At 40.6% G+C, this 20979-nt stretch overlaps 1 protein-coding gene across 1 annotated transcript in view; it reads left to right on the top strand.

Annotated features, from left to right (window-relative positions):
- Positions 1–13179, top strand: part of CNIH3 (cornichon family AMPA receptor auxiliary protein 3) — a 46242-nt gene extending 33063 nt beyond the window's left edge. The window contains exons 4-6 of the mRNA XM_032103393.1: positions 7356–7468; positions 9924–10067; positions 12016–13179. Of these exons, the coding sequence (XP_031959284.1) occupies positions 7356–7468; positions 9924–10067; positions 12016–12043 (285 nt within the window). The 3' untranslated portion in view covers positions 12044–13179. The remainder of the gene's footprint in view (positions 1–7355; positions 7469–9923; positions 10068–12015) is intronic.
- Positions 13180–20979: the final 7800 nt, after the last annotated feature.

The raw sequence follows: 20979 nt of genomic DNA, 5'->3' as shown, positions 1-20979 counted from the left end.
TATTACTATTGCAGTAAAAATACCGACTATAATCCCTTTTGTCCTTTCTTTGGATACACTATCATATCTGGAAAGAAAGTCCTTAAAATAGGACTAAAGAACTGAGAGGAAGTGTAGTATTTCTGGCAGGCAATTCATTCACTACTGACACTCATTTATTAAGTGCATTGTGCCAACACTATTTCTAGTCAATTTCACAAGTTCCTGAATTCAGCACTTTTGAAAAGTTAGAACATAACAATTGTTATTTTTAGCAGTAATTGCCTAAGGATGTCTGTGTGCTTACCTAGGGATAATGAGAAGATAGATCCTGCTGTGTCTGCCAGGTGCTCATAGCAGGGGGAGCTTGTAAGGGGAGAAGTTACGAAAACTATTGCAAGAGTGAAGAGTTCAAACTTGTGACTCAGCCACAGTTTGGTCCTTATCCCTCTTTTACTCCAGGAGGGAAGTAAGATTTGCCAAAGTGATGCCTGATGAAAACTGGAATATCCTTTGAAGGGAGATATTTGTAGTGTTATTACTCATGAAAATATGTATGTATAAAACTATTTCAGTTTAACTGACTATATTTTGCTGCTAGTCTCATCTCTAAGTGTTTAGTCAATAATCAAAGTGCCAAACAAAGTACCATCCTGTAGCTGATGACCTCTCACTCTACAATTCAGCTTCTCCCAGTCCTGCTCTGGAGGATATGTAAACATAAGTCCTTACAGTGGGAGAACATCACAAGTTACAGCGGAATAAGCTGAGGATGCAGCAAAAATGTAGATGAGTAATGTCATCTGTACTGTGCTCCTGAGAGCAGTGTACTTCTCAGCCACTTGGGGTGATGCGATTTATGCATCTGTTCCTCAGAGCTGTGTTGAAATATTGGCAGAATTTGACTTGCTAATGGCCTATATTTGCTCTAATTCAGTATGCAATAAACTAAGTATTTGCATTTTCATAAAATGAAGGAAGTTAAACCAAAGGTCACTGCTCTGTTTAGCAGAATGTTCGGTGTGGGTTTAAGTTGGGATCACACCCTATAAAGCTACTATGCAATTACAAAAAGCAATATAATTCCTAAATGTAGAGCACAATAATTTTACACCATACCTGTTTATGGATGCAGTCGTTTTCTGCTGTGAGTTAAATGTCCTACCTTGCATCTCGTTGCTGGTGTTTTCTATAAAGCTCTTGTACTGCCAGGGAAGGAAATGTCTTTGCCATGTCTGCACTGCACCAAATCTGCTTCCTCAGACTGACAGTCTTTACACACCCAGTACAGAAACAGCCCTTTAGTGAACGCTTAGTTTTCAGCATTTATGGAAGTGTCAGTCTTAGGCAGACCCCCAGGAGAAGGCCTGAGGGCCCTTCCTGAGCCGTGCAGATGGCTGAACTTCATTTTGATCATTCCTGAGGTTTCTGTATTCATAGTCCTGCCTGTGAGCTGGGGGGCTGGTTTTGTGGCTCCTAATGAGCAGCTGCAGTGCTAATTGCCGTTCTCCCCAGCTTTGGGTGAGCAGACAAAGGCAGCAGGAGCTCTTGGAATAGCCCAGCTGCGGGGTGTCCTGGCTGGTTGTGCCTGAAGTACAAAAGTGAGGTAGGGCAAGACGGGGTTTATTACCCTGTTTTCTGCCAGTGCTGTGGACATTAGAGAAGTTCACACTCCGGGGTTGCTAACCCAGCTTCTGTTACTGGTTCTGAATTAGTGTGAGGAAAAGGAAGGTCATAAAGATGTCTCCTGATCCCTGCTGAGTGGAAAAGAACATTTTGCAGAGGAGATACACTTGTAAGATCACAACACATCTGCCCTAATGACGTGCCTTCCAAGGATGGGGCACTTCTTGAATTGTGCTGCTGCCCTGCAGACCTTTCAGTCTTTTTTAAATCTGTTTCATAACCTCTTTACCTGTTGGCTGCTGTGACCTCCCATGGGCTCTGCAATACCAAAATATTTATAGATACTCCTGATGAATGTCCTGTAAAGACCTGATTCTCATCTGTCACTCCTGTTGAACTTATTACTGGTCTTAAGAAAAGGCTTAAATATTCTAGTCATAAACTAGCTCCAGTGGAATCTGTAGATATTGAATATAATTATCCCCATGTTGCTGAAGAGAGAAACGAGACAATGAGAAGTGAAACGATAGGCCTAAATATAGATGTGTTTAGTAGCTGAGATGGAAAGAGCATCCAGAAATCCTATATTTTAATATTAGATTTGGTACTGTGTTACAGATGGATATGGAGTGAGAATAGTAATTAGGCTCTTTGTGTTACTTATTTCATTGTCTGGTATTTGTGCTGTGGAGTGACTTATGTTCACATCCCCTTAAAATAAATGTTTAAAGGAATTCCAATAGCTCTTTAGAATAATTAAATTACGTTCATAAAGCACTGGCTTTTTGCTGCTTTGTTTCATTGTGATCCTGAACAGTGGGTGGAGGGGTGAAAACACAGATGTTATATCCCTTTTCGTTTTTATTTGTGCTCTGCATTTGGTCTGTAACATTACATCTTGCATGTGTGCACTGCTGCTCTCCCCCAGATAAAATGTAAAGCTATATATATGTGAACTTAGTAGGTTCAACTGCACGTTGTCCTTTTGATGATCTGGAATCCATTTCCCAGGCATTTCCTTTTCAGCTACTTGCACACATCTGCCTAGCAAACTGCTAAATACTTCTAGAGGTTTGCCTAACATGGTGTTGAATTACTTGAAACGGTTTTGTTACATGTTTGTGTTATAACAATTTGATGCCACTGAATTTCTAAGTGATTTCTATAAACAGCTAGAGAACAGTCTGTAGAGGCACAAGCAAGTGTGGATTTTAACAGGAGAATTGAAATAAATTGAACCTGAATATTTGGACTGAAAACCTTAGTATATTTGCTGTGACAGAATTGTATTGGGCTCTAGGGCAGCCTTTCAGAAGAGGTTTTGGAAGTCAAGTAACCCAAATCATTTAAAGTAGCTTAGAAAAATACACTAGAAAAGCAGAAAGATTTCCTGTATTTCAGGAGTAAATTTAGTGTTTCATGTGTTTGATCACTGCAAACAGTATGTTTAAACTGTTGGAATTATTAAGATGTGTGTGTGTATTTAAGTTACACACAGTTGACCCTTCTTCTTTGGTTTGTGCAACAGCAGGAGGAAACAGATGATTTGTTTCAGAGTATGTACATTCCACATACGCACACAGTCTGGGCTAAGGCGCATGCTACTGCTAGCTTTTTGTTTGGTCTTGCTTCCTTTTTTTTCACTTGCTTGCACTACACTTGTGATTTTTCTGGCCTGTGCTGTTCAGTTAGGGGAATTTTGGAGTCATTAAATAATCTCCCTTTGACCTCACAGTCTTTAACTCAGCTGACACTCCCCAGTAACCCAGGTTAGCTCTGGCAGGCTCTGTAGGGATGGGCTTTAAAGTGTTATTGAAATTACTCCTGTGTCCTGAAAACCTTGGGTACACCTCCACCCCCTCTTTCCCTGCTGCTGCTGAGGACTGATTCCGTCAGCTTTTTTGAGGGATGTGGTGGAAAAAGCAGCAAATGAGCACTGTAGTGACAAGCTGCAGTCATCCTCTAGTGCAGTAGCAATAACCACTGCAATAAAGCAGTGTGCACTTAGATCAGTCCTAATCTGGGGCCTGGGATTGATTCCACAAATGCATGGTGCTTTCAGTTTCTTGTTGCTTTCAGGTGGATGGAAAGAGGCTTGTGTGTTTTTAAGGTGAACAACTTGTTTCTGCTGGGGTAATCAACAGAGCTCTTAACATTGCAAGAAGGAGACTCAACCCCCACTTCTCTCCAGGATTTTCCTGCCACCCGTGGGAGGAGAAGGCAGGCATTAAGAAGGGACCTTGTTTCAGCCTCTAACAGTGTAATGAAGACTCTCAGAAACCCTGGTAGGGTAGAGTGTATAGTGACTGGCAATTTCTGGGTACAGTGTAAAATCTGTGGTTGCAGTGCAGAGGTTGACATGCACAGATGGAGACTGATGTAGACTCTGAGTCTTTTGGGGGAAGGAACAGCAATTGTGTGAGAATTATTATTATTGTGTAGCACTCAGGAGTGTTGGTCTAAGCAAAGTGCTGGAAAAAAGCATCTTGACATTTCAGTGGCTTAAGAGAGACTGGGAAAACTGCTTGATTCACTTGTTGCAATTGATTTTCTAACTGTGAGAATTTAGTAGCACTGATCAAGGGATATTATTATTCCTGCTATAATATCTTCCCCGTTCTGGTTCCTGTGAGGTATTTTAAGTGCCCTGTTCACTGGTGAGACAATCTGTAAGAATCATTCCATGTAAAAATGATAGTGTCCTGTAAAATCAAAATTACATTTTAGAAGAAGGTATCCACATGTAATAAGCAGAATAAGGAAGAAAGGTGCTGACAGAAAAAGACAGGGGTTGTTGTATAAGAACAACAGAATGGATTTAGGAAATAGGAAACAGAGTAAAATTATTTAGGACTGAGCTTCTCTACAGAGGCCTTTGTATTCCTATAAACAGAAAGAAGCTGCTGATAGGTGCTTAAATTCAGTGCTTGTTTTCCTTCTCTTTTAGTTCAGCCAAGCTTAGATGTCTAGCCATAGCAAAGCCTGCCTTATTTTCTGTGGAATTAGAGGAGAAGGATCTATCTACATGTGCATGTGTGTGCCTACTACTTTGTATGAGAATGAATTCTTGTGGTGAGATGGTAATGACTATGATAACCACCTAAGATTTTGCATTTTAAATGTGAATGATGAATTGTGAATAAGGGTTTTGAATATTTACTGATGTAGCTATTTACTTAATTATCCATATCAGAGCAGCACTTAGAAAGTTGTGATAGTTTCTTTTTCCCTTATGCTTATGTTATAGCAAAAGGCATTTCTGATTAGCAGCAATTTTTTTGTCTAGAAGCTGACTTCCTTCTCAGGTTTTCCACAGGGAAATATCAGCCAGCTGAATTTTTGGTGGTAAATTTGTAGTGCCATTTGAGCTTGCGACTCAAAGTGACCAAGTTGCATCCCTTAAGAATTGTGCTGCTATGCCAGTTTCTCCTTCTTCTCCATGTTTCATAACCATCTCGAGCTTCATCTTGAGCTGTGTCGGAAAGCAGAGGTCGTTATCTGAATCAGGATGTTCCTGGTTCAAAATAGCAGTGTACTATTTATATCCTAACATGTTTACCATCTGACAGCTTCCTATGCTCTCACAGGAATGAATTAAAGACGGTTTAATTCCTGTTGCAGTTATCTGTATCACAGAAGTTGCTTTTCAGTTGAGTACCTCAGCAGGGACAACAAGGATTGACTGCTGCTTGTTTCTCAGCCAGCTTTCTTCTCTCCAGGAGCTGAATCCCATGTTTGCTAAAGTTGATTTCAAGTTTCCATTGTTTTTAGAGGATATCATGTCAAATTGCAGGATGATTCTTACAGCTAAGAACTGAGGCAGTGTTTTATTTTAGTTATTTACTTCACCTCATAAGCCTTGCTGTTAGTGCCTTTCTACATGCTTCCAATTCTCTCTCCTTTTAGATTTGGTCTCTTAAGTCCATCAGCTGAATGTAATTGGCTTTGCATGAATTCTCTCCAGAAACAGTGATCAGCAATGATCCTTTCTTAATTATGTCTACAGGAAAATACCACTCCAAGAAAAGGGTGGAAAGACATAAATGACCCATTTGCTGTTCCATCAAAAGCATAGATGGATTTAATTTACACCAGAAATTGTGACTGGAAAGTGAGCCTGCTGCTGAGAGTCCTCTGCTTCCTTTGTTTCCTTTCTAGTTTGACTGCAGATTTTTGTTTTGTTTTTCAAGCTCTGAATAAATCTTCACCGTGGGTTTCCTTCTCTGTTATTACCAGCCAGCCCACTGATCAGGCACCAGAGTTATAGTCTTGCTAAGTCTGTGTATTGTGTTGGAATCAGAGATCAAATATGTGAAAATGAATGTAATATGCTTTTAAGTGTTGTGATGTTTAGTGGGCAGACATACATCATGAAGACCTTTCTTGCTACAATTTGTGATGAAGATGAATCATTCTTTGGGGAAAGGTTATAGTCATGTTGTAAATCACATTCTAAAATTGAAAAAAAAGAAGATCCAGCAGTGATAAATAAGTACCATCTGGAACCTGAGCTATATAATTGTATTGTGATTTGTCATCCACATAAGATAAGCCCTTGAGAATGTTTAAGTTGAAGGCATAGTCACAGAGATACCAAAATGTGTTAACTTCTTCAAGTACTGATGTGAAATGAATTAAAACAATACATTCCATGTGAGGTGGAAAGACTCCTAGAACCAAGATGATGTAATTCCTTGCAACACAGCTGTATGGGAGTAGGCATTTGGAGAAGCTGTATAGTAAATTTGACATTGTTTTAAGAAAAATAGGTCTCATTTTAATTATTTGACAGATGATAATGAATTTACATCAAAAAAAGGCCTCAAATGTCTTTTGTGATGTAACTTTGGTTGATGTATCTCCAAGATGAAGCAATGGATGCAGATTAGTTGTATATGAGTTTGTCTAGCTTTGAGAAATATCCACTGCTGGAAACTGTTCTCTTCTATTACGTGAAGAAAAGAAATGGGGATTGCTGAGAAGAGACATGGGAAGAAAACAAGAGAAGAAAGACAGCTAGAAATGGGAAAGCAGTGAAAAAAGCAAAGTGCCTTTTGAAATAACTACTCTGAATCAACATCACATACATTTCTGCTTCTGCCAGCTACCCACTCATTTTCTCTTTTAATAGAAAGAATCATCATGGTTCTGAAACAAATAGTGTAGGGAGCCGTGGATTTTCTTAGGAAGTGAGTTTCCTGTCTTAGTGGGTTTGAGCTTGCAAGGCTTACTTAGTAATGGATTTGGTCTCTTTAGGGTGTATATAACATATCAAAATGGTAGAAGCAGCATTTTATTTTTCCAAAGACACCCCTCCAATACAGACACAAAGCTTCAGGAATAGCTTTGTTTCCTTTCTGAATGCATGAGTAATAAAACTTCGTTCTTTGAAAACTCTTTTACTGACATTCATTTAGTCTCAAAATGCTTCTGTGAGGGAGGTATTAATATAATGTGTGTTCTGTAGACATAAATCTGGAACACCAGATAAGACAGTATGTGATTTGTCCTATGCCTCTCATCAAGCCTTTGGAGTACAGACTTGGGTAGAACCTTAACCTGGCCCTGAGTCTTGTGCTCCTTGCTCAAAGCCACGCTGTCTGCCAGCTGAGGTATGTCTAGGGGCAGACACACAGGAGACTTGCAAGACTTGCAGAGTTGATTTGTTTTCTGAAAGACTACCTGGGTGACTAAAATCAAAGAGGTGTTTGTTTTACTGACTTCTGTTGTTTCTGTTCCTTTCCTTTTAGCTGGTGCTGCCAGAGTACTCCATCCACAGTCTTTTCTGCATAATGTTTTTATGTGCTCAGGAGTGGCTCACACTGGGGTTAAATGTTCCTTTGCTTTTTTACCACTTCTGGAGGTAAGCCCTTCTTTTATACGCTGACTGCTTGTTAGCCTTGCTTGCCAGCTCAGCACACATGCAGATTGTATGAACAATGAAGGACAGTGATAGGAGTATAGATGAGTATCTTCTGCCTAGAGGCTCTTGCCTATAAGCAGCTGAAACTTACACTTCCAGAGAAAAAGGAATTTTTTTTATGATTTAGGATGGCTAAAGAAAACATATGATAATACAGCTGTGGCTTTCAGTACTTAGATGAATGTTCTGAAGGGTATCAGGATACACTCGCCGCAAAGCGAGTGAAAACATGGAAGTGAAATAGGCTGGAATCTGAATGTGGAACTTGGTGAGGCTTGAATACTTACACAGCTGGGGAGTTGTAAGACAGTTCATATTTGAAAGAGCTTAGACCTCTTCATTCAGCCCCAACAAGGAAACCTTTCCATTGGTTGTGAAATAGAGACTGGGCAGGTTGACAGATTTTTGTGAATCTTCTTTGGCAGCTTTTTGATTTTTTTTTTTCAGTATGAAGTAAGTTGTTTCTTTCTGTGCAGTAGGGAATTTCTTTTCTGCAGGAGAGTTCTCTTTTAGAGACTCTTGGAGTAGGGATTGGAGTAGGCGAAGAGCTGTTTCTTCACACTGCCCATAGGAAGAAGTGGGGCGTGTTCCCCTCTGGATCTCTGATTTGTCTTTATATTCACGAGGGGCTTTCAGAGTTGATCACATAAGACCTGCTGTTGTTTTCCAGACAGGCAGTGCAGCTGCTGCTGCTGCATCTTCCTCTGCATTCTAGTAGAGGATCAGCCTTCTGTTGCTTCTGAAAATAACCAAGAGACATCAGTTTTTGTGGTTGTCAGTCTGGAGACTTCCTAGTTTTGCATTTCACAGTGTTTGTAAAAGCACAGATGATTTTTGTCTGTCGGGGTCTCTTTGTGTTACAAAGGACATATGGTAGCCAGAAGAATAATTCTGTAAAGAAGTAAAAATCATCATGTCAACCAGGAAACTAAAAAGTAGTAGCTTTTTTACACTTTTTTCTGCAAAAGCTTGGTAGTAATGCAGAGTCGTATGATAAAGTGTATTATTGAGAAATTGGAGTGCCGTGCAGTTCTCAGAAAGCTAAATGAAACAAAGCTACAAGTTCTTTTGTCCACACTGTTTTGCTCCAATAAAGATAATAATATTTTATGCTGCTCTTTTGCTAAGGGTTAACAGCCAAAGTGTGACAATGATACCCATTTTAAAAGTTTCTAAAAACAAATATTACCAAGAGGAAAATGGTCAGACTCTAAGTAATGATACTGATCTTTGGAGAGAACTTTTGATTCTCTTTCTGTGATTCTTCATATGCTTTGCTGTAAGTACTCCATAATTACTCCTGCTTTAACCACAGAGAGGTTTGGGTTCATTATGTAAAGTTCTGCACAGAACCATGGGAAGACACTGTGTAATATCTTCATTCCAATGAAGAGAATTAAGCAAGATTTTACCTATGATTCTCTGTAAAACAATTTGCAATTTTATTAGAGATTGTAAATGGATGTGACTAACAATGGAAGGGAGAAAGGCAAAGTTATTTTGAGAACATCTCCTTTCAAAGTTTGCTGCTGGTCACTTGTTTGGTGTTTTTATATCTTCCTATCTGTCTATCTATCCATCTGTAAGCAATCAGCAATCTTCTGTTTACTTCATCAAAGCAGCAGAAATAACAATATTTCCTCTGATTTCTGCTGATTTTAGAGCAGGTCATTAACTTTGTTGAAAACTTCTTTTTTTTGTATTTGCTTTTGCTTTTTACTGCAAAGGAGCTGAGACAAAAGCCCCTTTGCCAAAGGAGTTCTTTTGTCACGATTTTCTCAAACATTCAGTCATTGCTGAGACTAATTAGAAATTTCTTCTGTGCAAGAAGGAAAATATTTTCCAAAGAAAATTATTTGGATGATACATTTTTGAGCAGTGCCACATGTAGAAAACATTAGTCAGCCACTTCTTCTGTTACTCCATATTGGCTTTTTTCCTTTCCAGAGTTGAAGGAACTTAGCTACCAGTTGGCTGGGACTGTCACCTTTCATCATGTCTGAAATCAGTTGTGTAGGTGCAGTTAAAGCCCAGTAGTCCTTCCTCCACTCTATGATCACAAACCACCATGTATTGTCACTCACAATGTGTATGTTATTAGTGGATAAGGCAGAAATAAGTCTGTAGGAAGGGGAAATGCTTCAATGTGAAAAATTAACAGAACACAGTAAATCCACATTCATTAATTGCTTGGTTCCATAAGAAAGGAGTGCTTAGACTAGCTTCCTGATTTTTACAATGTCCGGAAATAGGGACTTGAAAAAGAAAGGGGGATTCCTCCTATATCATGGAAGATGGTAGTCTCCTGAGCTGGTGTTGAGGAGGGCGTGTATCTGCACATATTTAATACAGATTACTACAGAGCCATTCTGGGTGTCTTCTCCTGCTCTTCCAGGTATTTTCGTTGCCCAGCAGATAGCTCAGAGCTGGCATATGATCCACCTGCAGTCATGAACGCAGATACCTTGAGTTACTGCCAAAAAGAGGCCTGGTGTAAGCTGGCCTTCTACCTCCTTTCCTTCTTCTACTATCTCTACTGGTAAGTCTGGCCATTTCACTAAGAGAATAGTAGCTGCTTTTCATTTCATTTGTGAAATTGCATTTAGGAATGACTGGAACCAGTTGGACAATTTCCTTAGTCTCATAAAACTTGCTTCTGATGTTGGTTCAGGGAAGTACTCCCACTGACTGCTGACACTTCAGTACAGAATATTTACTGTTTACCTAAGGCCTGAACCAGGCCCCAGGGCCAGCCAAAGGAAATAACTTTAACTTCTCTGTATAGTCTTTTAGGATGGGTGAAATAACAAATGTTATGCTAATGGCATTGCATGAAATAAAAAACTACAATTCCTTATGATTCAAGAGAATCAGAAGAAAAATACACCTCTGGTGTAGTAATACTCAAGATGGTAAATAAATGGGTAGGTGGATGTTGGGTGGGAACATGGGATGCACCATGCTTGTAGTCATTCCTACAGGCTCCCTTTCATGACAGGGTAAAGCCTGTGCGTGGTCCAAACCCCTAATTAAAGTACATTAATGAAGATACGATATGCACCCCAGTTGTGTGTTGTCCCCCTTCCCCTTTCATGTCACATGTCCTCAGTGCACAGGCACAAATGCCCAGTGCAAAAATATGTCAGAATCATTTAGGGTAAGGCCTTACCAGGATCCCAGTGCTTTTAGTCACCTCTGTAATCATACCATAAAAACTACTGGACGACAAACTTTAACACACTTTAAATGGAGGTGATGCTTTAGGATGCCTTTTTTCTACTCCTTTTTCCATGATGTATTTATATAGAGTTGCCTCTTCAAGCCAGTCTTGCATGTAGTCATCCCCCTGCAAGGTAGGTTTGCGTGCTGGTGGAAGAAAAGTGTGATTTGTCCTCTGATTACTGGTGTCTTATCTGTTCTGCTGTTCCCCACATCTTGAGGAGTCATTGCTGCACGTTGCTGTTTCTCAGCATTCCTTTTAAATGCTGTTGAGAACAAAGATTTCTATCCACCTGTGCATATGTAGGTGCCTTTGTCTGCACATGAGAGCAAGAGGCTGGGAGGTGCCTAACGCACGTGAAGATGGATATGGAATGGGAATTTGAGTAGGAGTAACTTGGTGGGTTTAGGCTGAGCAACTTTCCGTGCCAGTCCTGTTCAGGGGGCTGAGAGTGGAAAGCATGGCAGTTAAGCTAGACAAGCTCTGTCAGTAGTGCAAGGAGAGAAAGCAAGAAATGGCCAGAGAAAAGCATTTTTTAACTCCACGTTTTTGTGTTGGGATCAAAGTTGGCTCTGTAGTGTGGTGTAGCATTTCTCCTGTGACCTTACTGCTGTGCAGCTTCCTCTGAGCCCTTCATTCTAAAATGTGGCCATCATCCAAAATCCACTGCCTGGTGCTAGATAAAATAGTATAAATTACAGACAGTTTTTCAATGCTTTCCTGGGTATTGGCAGAATTAGAATTGCAGTAAAATGGAGCTGTGGCAATATACTCTGTTTTGTTCGCTTTTCAGAGTTGAGTTTAGTATGTATGGACTCAGTCCAGCTGGTGGCTGCATTTTGTGTTTCTTCTAGTGCACAGAGTTTTTTTCCAAAGGAACCAAAACAATGCAGTTTCATGGAAAACCTTGCCTGCCCTGCCGAGAGTTGCCAGTTGAAGTTTTAAAGATCAAACACGTGAAAGCAAAATGGTTTTGTTTCTTCGCTGTTCAAATCCTCAAAAGCTCAGACTGAGCTTTAAAAAGCTCAAACACAGCTTGTGGTGCAGTAGGATGTCGATAATGAATTTGTTATTTCTGGAGTGCCTTTTGATACCCATCTTGAATACACCATAATTAAGATGCTTTAGAGAGATAGAAAGAATGCAAAGGAAGGCACAGGCCATTACAGTCAGACCTGAGGAACAGACAGCAAAGGGTTATAAAAATCAAAGTGCTCTGCATGCTTCAAAGGGATACTTTCATATTCTGTCTTTCTTTTACATTCAGCATGATCTACACTCTGGTGAGCTCTTAACTGAAAGATCATCGCTAAAGGACTGAAAACAACAAAGGCCTGGAGGTGCAAGGATGAGTGAACCAAGGGATGCATGATTAAAAAAAGCAAAGAGGAGAACTTTGAACCCAAGCAGTAAATACGGTACATGAAAGAGAGATCCAGCAAAGAGAAGCAGAATACCATGGGAGAGTGGCTGAGTTAATTGTGTTTGTCTCCTGTTTCTCAATGTATTGCAACAAATGATTTTTCAAAACCCAAGCAAACAAAAAAAAAAATAGCAACAAACATGGGCCAAATTATACAACTATTCACCTCTCCAGGATAATGCTGCTTGGTTTGGTGGATTTGTTTAAAACTGTAATCCCTATAGCCCCTACTGTCTTCCAGAAAGCAAACGCTTCTTAAGGACTATTCTGGACTGAGGAAGCACAGGACAAGATGATCTTACACAGAAAGAAGAACTGTACCACATGTTCTGAAAATGAGTGCTGAGTGGACTTCATATATGATGTGTGACTGTCCTACAGGGCTGTTTGCATGACTCTAGTCAAACAGGGGTGTCAAATCTCATGGAACCGCTTCAGTGGTTTTGGTTTCTTGGTTTTTGTCCCCAACCAAAACAACAATAACGAAGGAATTTGCAGTTTCAGTGTTCTGTATTCTAACTATATGCTATTCCTGCAGGTGAACATCCAGTATGTTTCTGTACTTCATTTGTGATGCGCAAACACCATACAGTGAGATGTAGAAATACATTGGGTTTAACCTAATCAGGCCAGGCACTTACCAGAATAGTGTTCCTCTGACTGAAAAATACCCCAAACCAGGTAAAAGCTGCATATATTTAAAGAGGATTGTAACGTAGCTATTATATTCATCACAATGCTGGATAGCAAATACTGGACCAGCTAATTGTGGTCTGTAATTCTGTTTTGCAGTTGTACTTCTGCTGTAAAATTTAAGCTGGAGCAAATACACAAAATGTCTTTGTCTTGTATCAGGTTCCTTTTGAAAGATGTTCAGTTTTTTATAGTTTAAAGGTTTTAAAATTTTGTCATAGAATTCTCATTCGAATTCATTCGTATGGGCTGCTTATCTTTATACATATGTATGTATATACAAATACATATCTATATAAATACAATCTATTTACATTTTAGGTTAATCTCTTTGACTGACAGGTCAAAGGCATCAAGTGTCCAGAACTGCTGCTAAATATATTTCAGTGCTGATCCAGGTGAACCCAGGCTCGCTCCCTCAGAGTCACTGGTGCTGTGGGTAGTAGCAAGGCTGTAAACTCGAGACTAGCCCCAGAGCATGCACAGACACTGCTTGGCTCTTGCACTGGGAATGAGCTAATAAGGTAGGTTTCTACCAGAGATTGGCAGGGAACAGCATGGAGAGGCCCATCTGTCCCCTGCCTTGTTCACAGCTGGTCCTGTTAGCACGAGCTCGCTGCTCACCACATTTGGTCTGGCTCTTGAGAGCCAATAGAGTGATCCTGTACCAAGCTCTGAGGTGTTTTCAGTCTGGCCACAGGACTTCAGCAGGAGAGATGCAGTCTCACAGTGGCTGCTGGGTCATCCCATGTCTGGCATGTTCCATATGGGGCTGGAGTTACTGTGTGCCTGCAGTGCCAGGACTCAATCTGGTTTGATCTGGCTACGTTAGCAAAATTAAATCCTGTTAACCAGCAAAGCACAGTGGCTGCATGTAAACTGCTCCTGGACCACGCCAGCTCCCAAATCCTGCCTGGGCATTGCTTGGAATGGAGCTAGCTGGCCTGTGCAAACATTATACTGGGGTCATTCTGACAACATTTATGTGATGAAGTTATCCCAAGGGCTGACATTCTCTAATTTACTGTGGTTTCATTCTTTAATTTTCAGTAGTTTTTACTGGGTGTATTTTATCTTCATACAATGTAATACTCCCAGTTCTGGAAGCATAGGGCTGTCAAATCAGATGTTGGGGAGCTAATTTGGACTCTGATGGCTCATAGTTTTGGATTGCATACACCATAGAGGTGGCTGAACTGCTCTTGAAATCACATTGACCCTGCAGGCAGTACAGATCTGTTTTCTTGGAGTGAGCCTGAGCTAAGAAACTTCACTGGATCATTACAGAGCTAACTGATAAAGCTCTGCTGCTGTGGAGTAATTAGTGCACAGCCCATGAAAAGCTGATGATTGTAACTGAATTTCTTCTCTGCATCCTAAAGCATCTAGTTCTACGGAAGTACAGGAACTAGATTCATAGGGACAAATCACAGTGAATAACTTCTAGATGTCTTGCTACCTCATAAAACTTTCATCTCTGAGCAGGTGACTGAATCTTTCCATGAATCTTCTAGGATTGCATAGGAGATGAAAAGAAATTAATTCAGGTTTCCTATATTCCAAATACATGCTTTAAAGTCAGTTTCATTGAAAGGCTTGGAATTTTGTGAGGTTGGATAGGTGAAAGTATGACCATTTGCCTGAAAACACACAATTTTCAGACCCTGAGGTTTAGGGATGAGCAGAACTGCTAGCAGGTCAGTTGTTTTCCTGTGGGGCTGAGTAGAAGCTCTGTGAGTGTAACTGGCACTGGCATGTAATTCTTGGCTTTGCACAAGAACCAGTTGTGTGTGTGCATCTTCTGAAAGTAACCTCAGGTGACTTCAAGGACTTGAGTGGACATGCTAGGTCATTTGAAACAGGTCCTCTATTTCAGGCAACGTCATCAATATACTTAGCAAACTCCACTGGAAAGCAGAGCACTTCATTTGATACTACTACTGCTTTGAGTGAGTCTTTCCAGGATTTCACTGCTCTCGTACTAGAAATTTTTTTTTTTGTATTTCCAGAGTATATTTATTCCTGGATAATTTATTCCACTTGCTTTTGAGCCAACATTAGCCTAACTACACTCTCTCTCATGCTGCTTAAGATTTCAGTATATAGAGAAATAAGTCCTTTTCAGCCTCCATTCTGTTAAAAGTGAGTTGTCTCATGTCCTCCCATAGAAAAGTCTCCATTCTCCATATCTTCTTTCAAGGACTTCTCCATTGTCTTTCCAGTCAAATTAATCTCTCTTGAGAGTGGGTAATCACAGCTGTTCTGAGTATTCCAGAGAGTATCTTACTCTAACTAGGCCTTGCTGTGAATGGACAGTGAAAGCTAATATTCTCAGTACTTTCCAGTAACACTTGTTAAAATAGTAATCACACAGCTCTGAATAGCATTTTGTTTATCTTCGAGATAAATCTTAAAGCTGATGGAAAAACTGACTAATACGAGGATAATTCCCCTTTCATTGAATTTCGGGTGCAGGGCCAGGAGTTGGACTCAATGATCCTTGTGGGTCCCTTCCAACTCAAGAGATTCTATGATTCTGCTTTAACCAAAGCAAGGGAAGTAAACTGCGTAGTTGTTGCTGAAGAACAGAAAAGAATGCTGTGATCTTTGGTCACAAGAAGTGTCTTGCCCATGTCACACTTTTAAGGGAGAAATAGTCTATGCTATCCCTTTTTTCTCCAGTTCCTCCTTGTTGGTTAGTGGAGGCTGGAGATTTCCTCCCCGAGCCTGCTTTCTTCCTGTCTTTTTTCCTGGAAGGGTGAATGTCATTACTTAGGAGCAGAGTGCTCTTCTCTCACATGCTCTGGTGTAGCAGGTTCAGTTCGTAAACCGGGCAGAAACACCAATTTAGTGTAGTGGTTTGGTTCAAAATATCCATTACTTACTTATTTTCCTTCTGTGAGATAAGAATTAGGAGAAAGCAAAGCAGGCACAAAACTTAAAAGAATATAATGAAGTTTATTAACAGACCTAAAAGAAAGAAAAAGTCAGACTAAACCTTCAGAACACTTCTCCTTCCCCCACCTTTCTCCCTTCTCCCACTGACAATGTAAAAAGACAGCCCTTGAGATGTTCAGTCAGTTTACCACCTCTATAATAACCTTGTTCAGTCCATTTAGGGAGAGGAGTCTCCCTTGCTCATGCTATGGAGACATCTCCACAAGAAACAGTTCTCTCATGGCTTCAGTATCACAACCAGACAGGCACCCGGGTTGGTTCTCTGCTCGCATGTCAGAGTCCCTTCCCCCGACTTACAGCTTTCCCCACAACTGCTTTTGAGGGTCCAATCTTGAGCTACTGGGGTACCATGTTAAGGATGAGCTGTTCAGAAGCAAAGGTTCTCTTCACCTATCTCTGGGAGCATCTTCACCTCTAGGAACAGAGGTCTTCTCCTCCCCTGGGGGCAAGGGTCCTCCTCTCTTTCATCTCTCTCTGTTCATGCTTCTCATCAAATCACAGCTACTTCAACATTGGCTTATTTCAGCACAGGTACTTTTGCTCACAATTGCAGTTTGAACGCTCCACCCCCCATGCTCTCATGAAATTACAGTGGGCACTCTGATGTATCATAGTCCATCACCACCATAGCTTTACAACAGAATTTCAGCTTCTAGGCTTGAAGCACCTCCTCTTTCTCCTCCCTCAGGGTTTCAGCTCTTCCTTCTTCACTGACTTTGGTGTCTCTATGGTGTTTTCTTCACTTGCTTCCACCTTTCCTCTTCCTCTGACTCGGGAGAGGATTGATGTCTGCAGGCTCCATCTGTCCTGGAGGAAACTCACAGCACTGGAAGGGTTCATCTCAGCCGGCCCCGCAGCCGGCATTCGCCTCTCGCTGTCGGTCCCATCTTTGCCGGGCAGCGGCCTCAGATGAGTCCTTGGCCGCTGCGGGGCCGGGCCGGGCCGCGCTGCCGCGCGGAGCGGGGCTCGGGCTGCCCGCGCTGAGGGGCCGCGGGTGGAACAGCGCCCCCCGGCTCCAGCGCGGGCCGCCTCCCGGCCCGGCCCCGCTGCGCCGCGCGGGCCCCGGGGACCTGCCCGAAGGCCGGAAGCGACTGAGCTTTCCCGGGCTCTGTTCCTTCTTAAACGTGGGTCACAGAGCCGTGTCAAGCTTCTTAAGGGGCTTAAAAAGTGGCCAATATTCAAACCGGCCAGTTGATTGGTTCTGTCAGCTCATAGAGGAAGCTGTAAGCACCTCTTTGCAATAGAATCACTTCCGTGGCTGACGCCCTCTTTACTAAAAACCCAAACTATACTAAACCATGACATCTGGTGATAGAGATAAATCCCATAAAAGACATAAGAAAACGCATCATCCCGCTTTGCTCCTTCAAGAGCAGGAGTGTAATGAGCACATGCTTAAATGAGTATTCATTTTCCTCATCTGCACCATCTGTGAAGTGAAAAAGGTGATACCTACCTTGTGAACTCTTTCCATACACATTGTACTTCTTTTCTTTATTTTTTTTCTTTTTTTTTCCTGGTAGCTGGTGAATCTGCCTAAAAGAAAAAGGTAAGAGGTGGAAAAAAATGGGAAAGGATGAGACCTGCATGAGCTGCCTACCAAAGGGGTATCTACACAGTGTGCTGGCCTTTACCTGCCTGTTCCTGGAAGGGATGAAAGGCAAGGTGTCCTATTTATAGTCGGGTAATTGCAGTGATGCTGAACAAAATTGTTGCTGCTCTGACTGTTTCAGCTTCAAATACAGCAAATCAGTGCTGGTAGCAGAATGCTTCGCCTACAAATAATTAACTGTACTTAAGCTGTCAGAAATGTTTTTCCATCTGCTTCCTTGAGCCATACTCTTCCTTTTGCACTGAGCCACTGAAAGAGGAAGAAAAAATTCTTCAACCTACACTCCACAAAAACTGCTCTGAGGTTGTTATGATCTGGCACTGCTGTTGGGGTCATGAGTAATCCTACATTATTAGCAAGGGTATTAGCAATCTATTGCTTTTCCTTTCTCCATTCCATCACCACACAGATATTTTTGCCAAAAAAAAAAAAAATTTAAAAATGGCAGCGCATGACCCAAAATCCTTGAATTTACTGGAGGTTTTTTGCTGTTTCCAATAGGAAACAAAAGGAAAACAAAATGTTTCCATTTAGTGCCCATTCCTCTAGAGCTACATGGGAAATTGGTTCACACTGGAAAGTCTCTAGGATTTTGCTAGTAGGGATCCCATCTTTTAGATCTTGGTACCACATCCATTTAACTGAATTATGAATGAAAGAGGAACCTGCATTTTCTAGGGATAAGGGTAATATTTCAATGCTCAGGCCGAACTATCACAGAAAGTTATACCAACTTGGTAAAAATCTGGCTACATGGAAGTTGATAGAAATCATACCTTTTGTTTCATGTGAGCCCCACCTACCACTGCACAATTTCTACCAAAAGGTTGGTAGAAAACAAGAATAGAAAAACCCCAAACAAACACAGTAAGTTTAGTTAATCAAAATGTTAAAGCTTGGGTTGCTACAAATAGGACAGGAGATGAAAAGGTCAAAATAAAGCAAGAGTTGGGTTTTTTTATTCTTTGGGAAGCAACAAATATTAGGCTGCTATCCATTCTGCACTGAAATTTACATCAGTGATCTCAGTCCAGATTCCTGCTCTGGTGAGTTTTTTGATCATTCATTGCTCATGAACACATTGTTCTGATTTATTTTTGTGCTGCTCAGTAATGCAGTTGTAGGTGGGAAGGAGGGAAAATTCTCCCATGAAATACAATATTCCCCTTTTTTTCTCCCAGATAACCTATGAACATGCTGTAACAAAATTCTGATGATGTGTTTCAGTGGTACACCTCAACCAAAGCATGAAGTTCTTTGCTGCAGACAATATTCTGATGCAATTTAATAAACCACAGTTCTAGAAATATTTTTTAGTGTTTGCACGCTTAAAGTATTTGTTTTATTACCGTTAATTGCTGGCCAAACTCCCATGTAAGAGAAAATATACTTCTGTGTCCCAACTCCATGACTTCCTGTGTAGTCAAACTCGCAAGAGAACTCTGAGGAATTCAAAGTGCTTTTTAATTTTTTTTTTCCTAATAATGAGACCCCATATTTGAGTAATATGTTATGGCAATGGAATAAAGCATTAAAAGCCAAATTATCTTGTTTAGTCTAAATCTTGAAGAGGTGTTGCTCCTTTTGTCCTATAAATTATCCCTGGTATCAGCAGTCTCCTGACAGATCTGAAGAAATCTGCCTGTCCCACTGTTCTGACAGTTCCAGTCTTTTTAAACAGATGTTCAGCCACTGATCATTGGCGTGAAACAGAAAGAACAATTCCTACAGACGACCCCATGATTTATGGAAACATCTTAAATAACACAGAAGTCATCCAATCTTATGGAATAGCTCTCACCTGTGCATAGTATTATTAAGCACCAAGCACTTAGTAGTACAAGTAATACATAGTGCAAGTCTTGTAGTACAAGCAAAGCAGGATTTCTCTCTGTATTTCTATCTCTGTTCTGTCCGTAATTAATTTTTGATCCTACAGTATTTTGTTTGTTGTAGAAAGCAATTCAAATTATAAAACCAAAGATAATCAGGCTGCAGCAGTTAACAGGAATGCAAAGTTTGTCCATAGTTACTTCTAAACATTTCAAATAATTTCTGACAGTTACTGACACCTTGCAGTTACTGGAGGTGAAAATTGTGATGTCAATAGTAGCTTTAGCAATACATACATTAGCTTCTTTTGGAATAAGAATCCATGGAATAAGAATCTATGTTCATTTCTAAAACATATTTAACCCATTTTCAGACCATGCCTGACTCTTGGTATACAGCAAATTTAAATGTATTACAAAAAAAATCCAAATGAAATGTAACTACAAAATACAGCAAACATGGCAGATAATTTACCAAATTTCTAGAGAGCCTTCTTATTCAAAGGAAATTTCTAGGTTTGATGTCATTTATTGTTTCTGGACTGTCAAAGCCCACCTGATTGCTGCCATTGTCAAGAACAACAGTTCAGGAAGAATATGAGCAAATACAGGCTCAGTTGTACCTTCCCAGCTGCCCAGAAACTTCACATCCTGCAGCCGCATTTCCTGGTGGAGCAGATGACCCCTTACTTTGTCACTTTGGATCCCTTGCCCTTTTGGAAGGTAAGAACATCAGGGTGCATTACTGTTCCTAGCCATTTGCAGGCACACACTGCTCTCCAAGTTTGAAAGATACCATCAAGAAAGAGCAGTTTTCGCTGAGCTGTTCCTGAGCTTCATTTTTTACTATTTTGGAGTGGTTTTTTTGGTATTTTTTTCATTTTGTGTCTGACAGGAAGATTTGTTTTCTATGCACATGTTCACTCAAGTGCTCAGATTCTGTTCTCAAATGACCACAAATTCAGAACATCTACTTAACTGGAAACTGTGGTTCAAATTATTAACTTCTCTACATCAACAAAAGTTTTGAAAATTCCTAAATTAGTTTGGAGTGCAAGTCTAATTTTCACAAAATACTTGGCTATTTCCTTAGATCCTAAAAACCTCTTGAGAGTGAGATGAAAGATTTGTCCACATACCAAGACTTCAATACAGGTTGTTTCCACTGGAAATGCCCACAGAGGAAGTTGATGCAGAATAGTTGGTGTGTTCTTTGCTACCCTCTAGATTCACTTTCTCAGCAGAGGAACCCTTAGACTCCTAAATACTTTGAGCACTTGAAGGTGTTATTTGAGTATGATCTACTTATTTCTGTTAACTGCGGGGTACATGCTCTAACCACCTAACCAGAAATCCTTTTCTAAGAAATGAAGTTCTCATCATTGAGTAACCAGAACTGCAAAAAATGAGAGTTCAGTTCTTGCCCCTTTCTTTGTCACTTTGGGCAGACACTCAGTCTCTGAGCTCACCATCTCCTAACTGGAGGTGGTTGCACGGCCCTTCTTCATTTTGTCTGTCTTGTCCATTTAGATTATGAGCTCTTGTGAGATGGAGGCATTTCTCTCTCTGAGTAATGCCTGGTACTGCACAGCTCAAATTACATGTCTAGATGGTTATTATAATCCTAAATAATGCACTTTTTCCTCATGGGAGGAAATAATGGAATTCAATGGAATTAGTCAAAATCCATTTGTTCCACTGCCAGCCAAAGCG

The sequence above is a fragment of the Corvus moneduloides genome, chromosome 3, assembly GCF_009650955.1.
Source record: "Corvus moneduloides isolate bCorMon1 chromosome 3, bCorMon1.pri, whole genome shotgun sequence".
Lineage (NCBI taxonomy): Eukaryota > Metazoa > Chordata > Aves > Passeriformes > Corvidae > Corvus > Corvus moneduloides.
The sequence above is the reverse complement of the archived record's forward strand: the minus strand, read 5'-3'. Positions and strand labels throughout refer to the sequence as shown.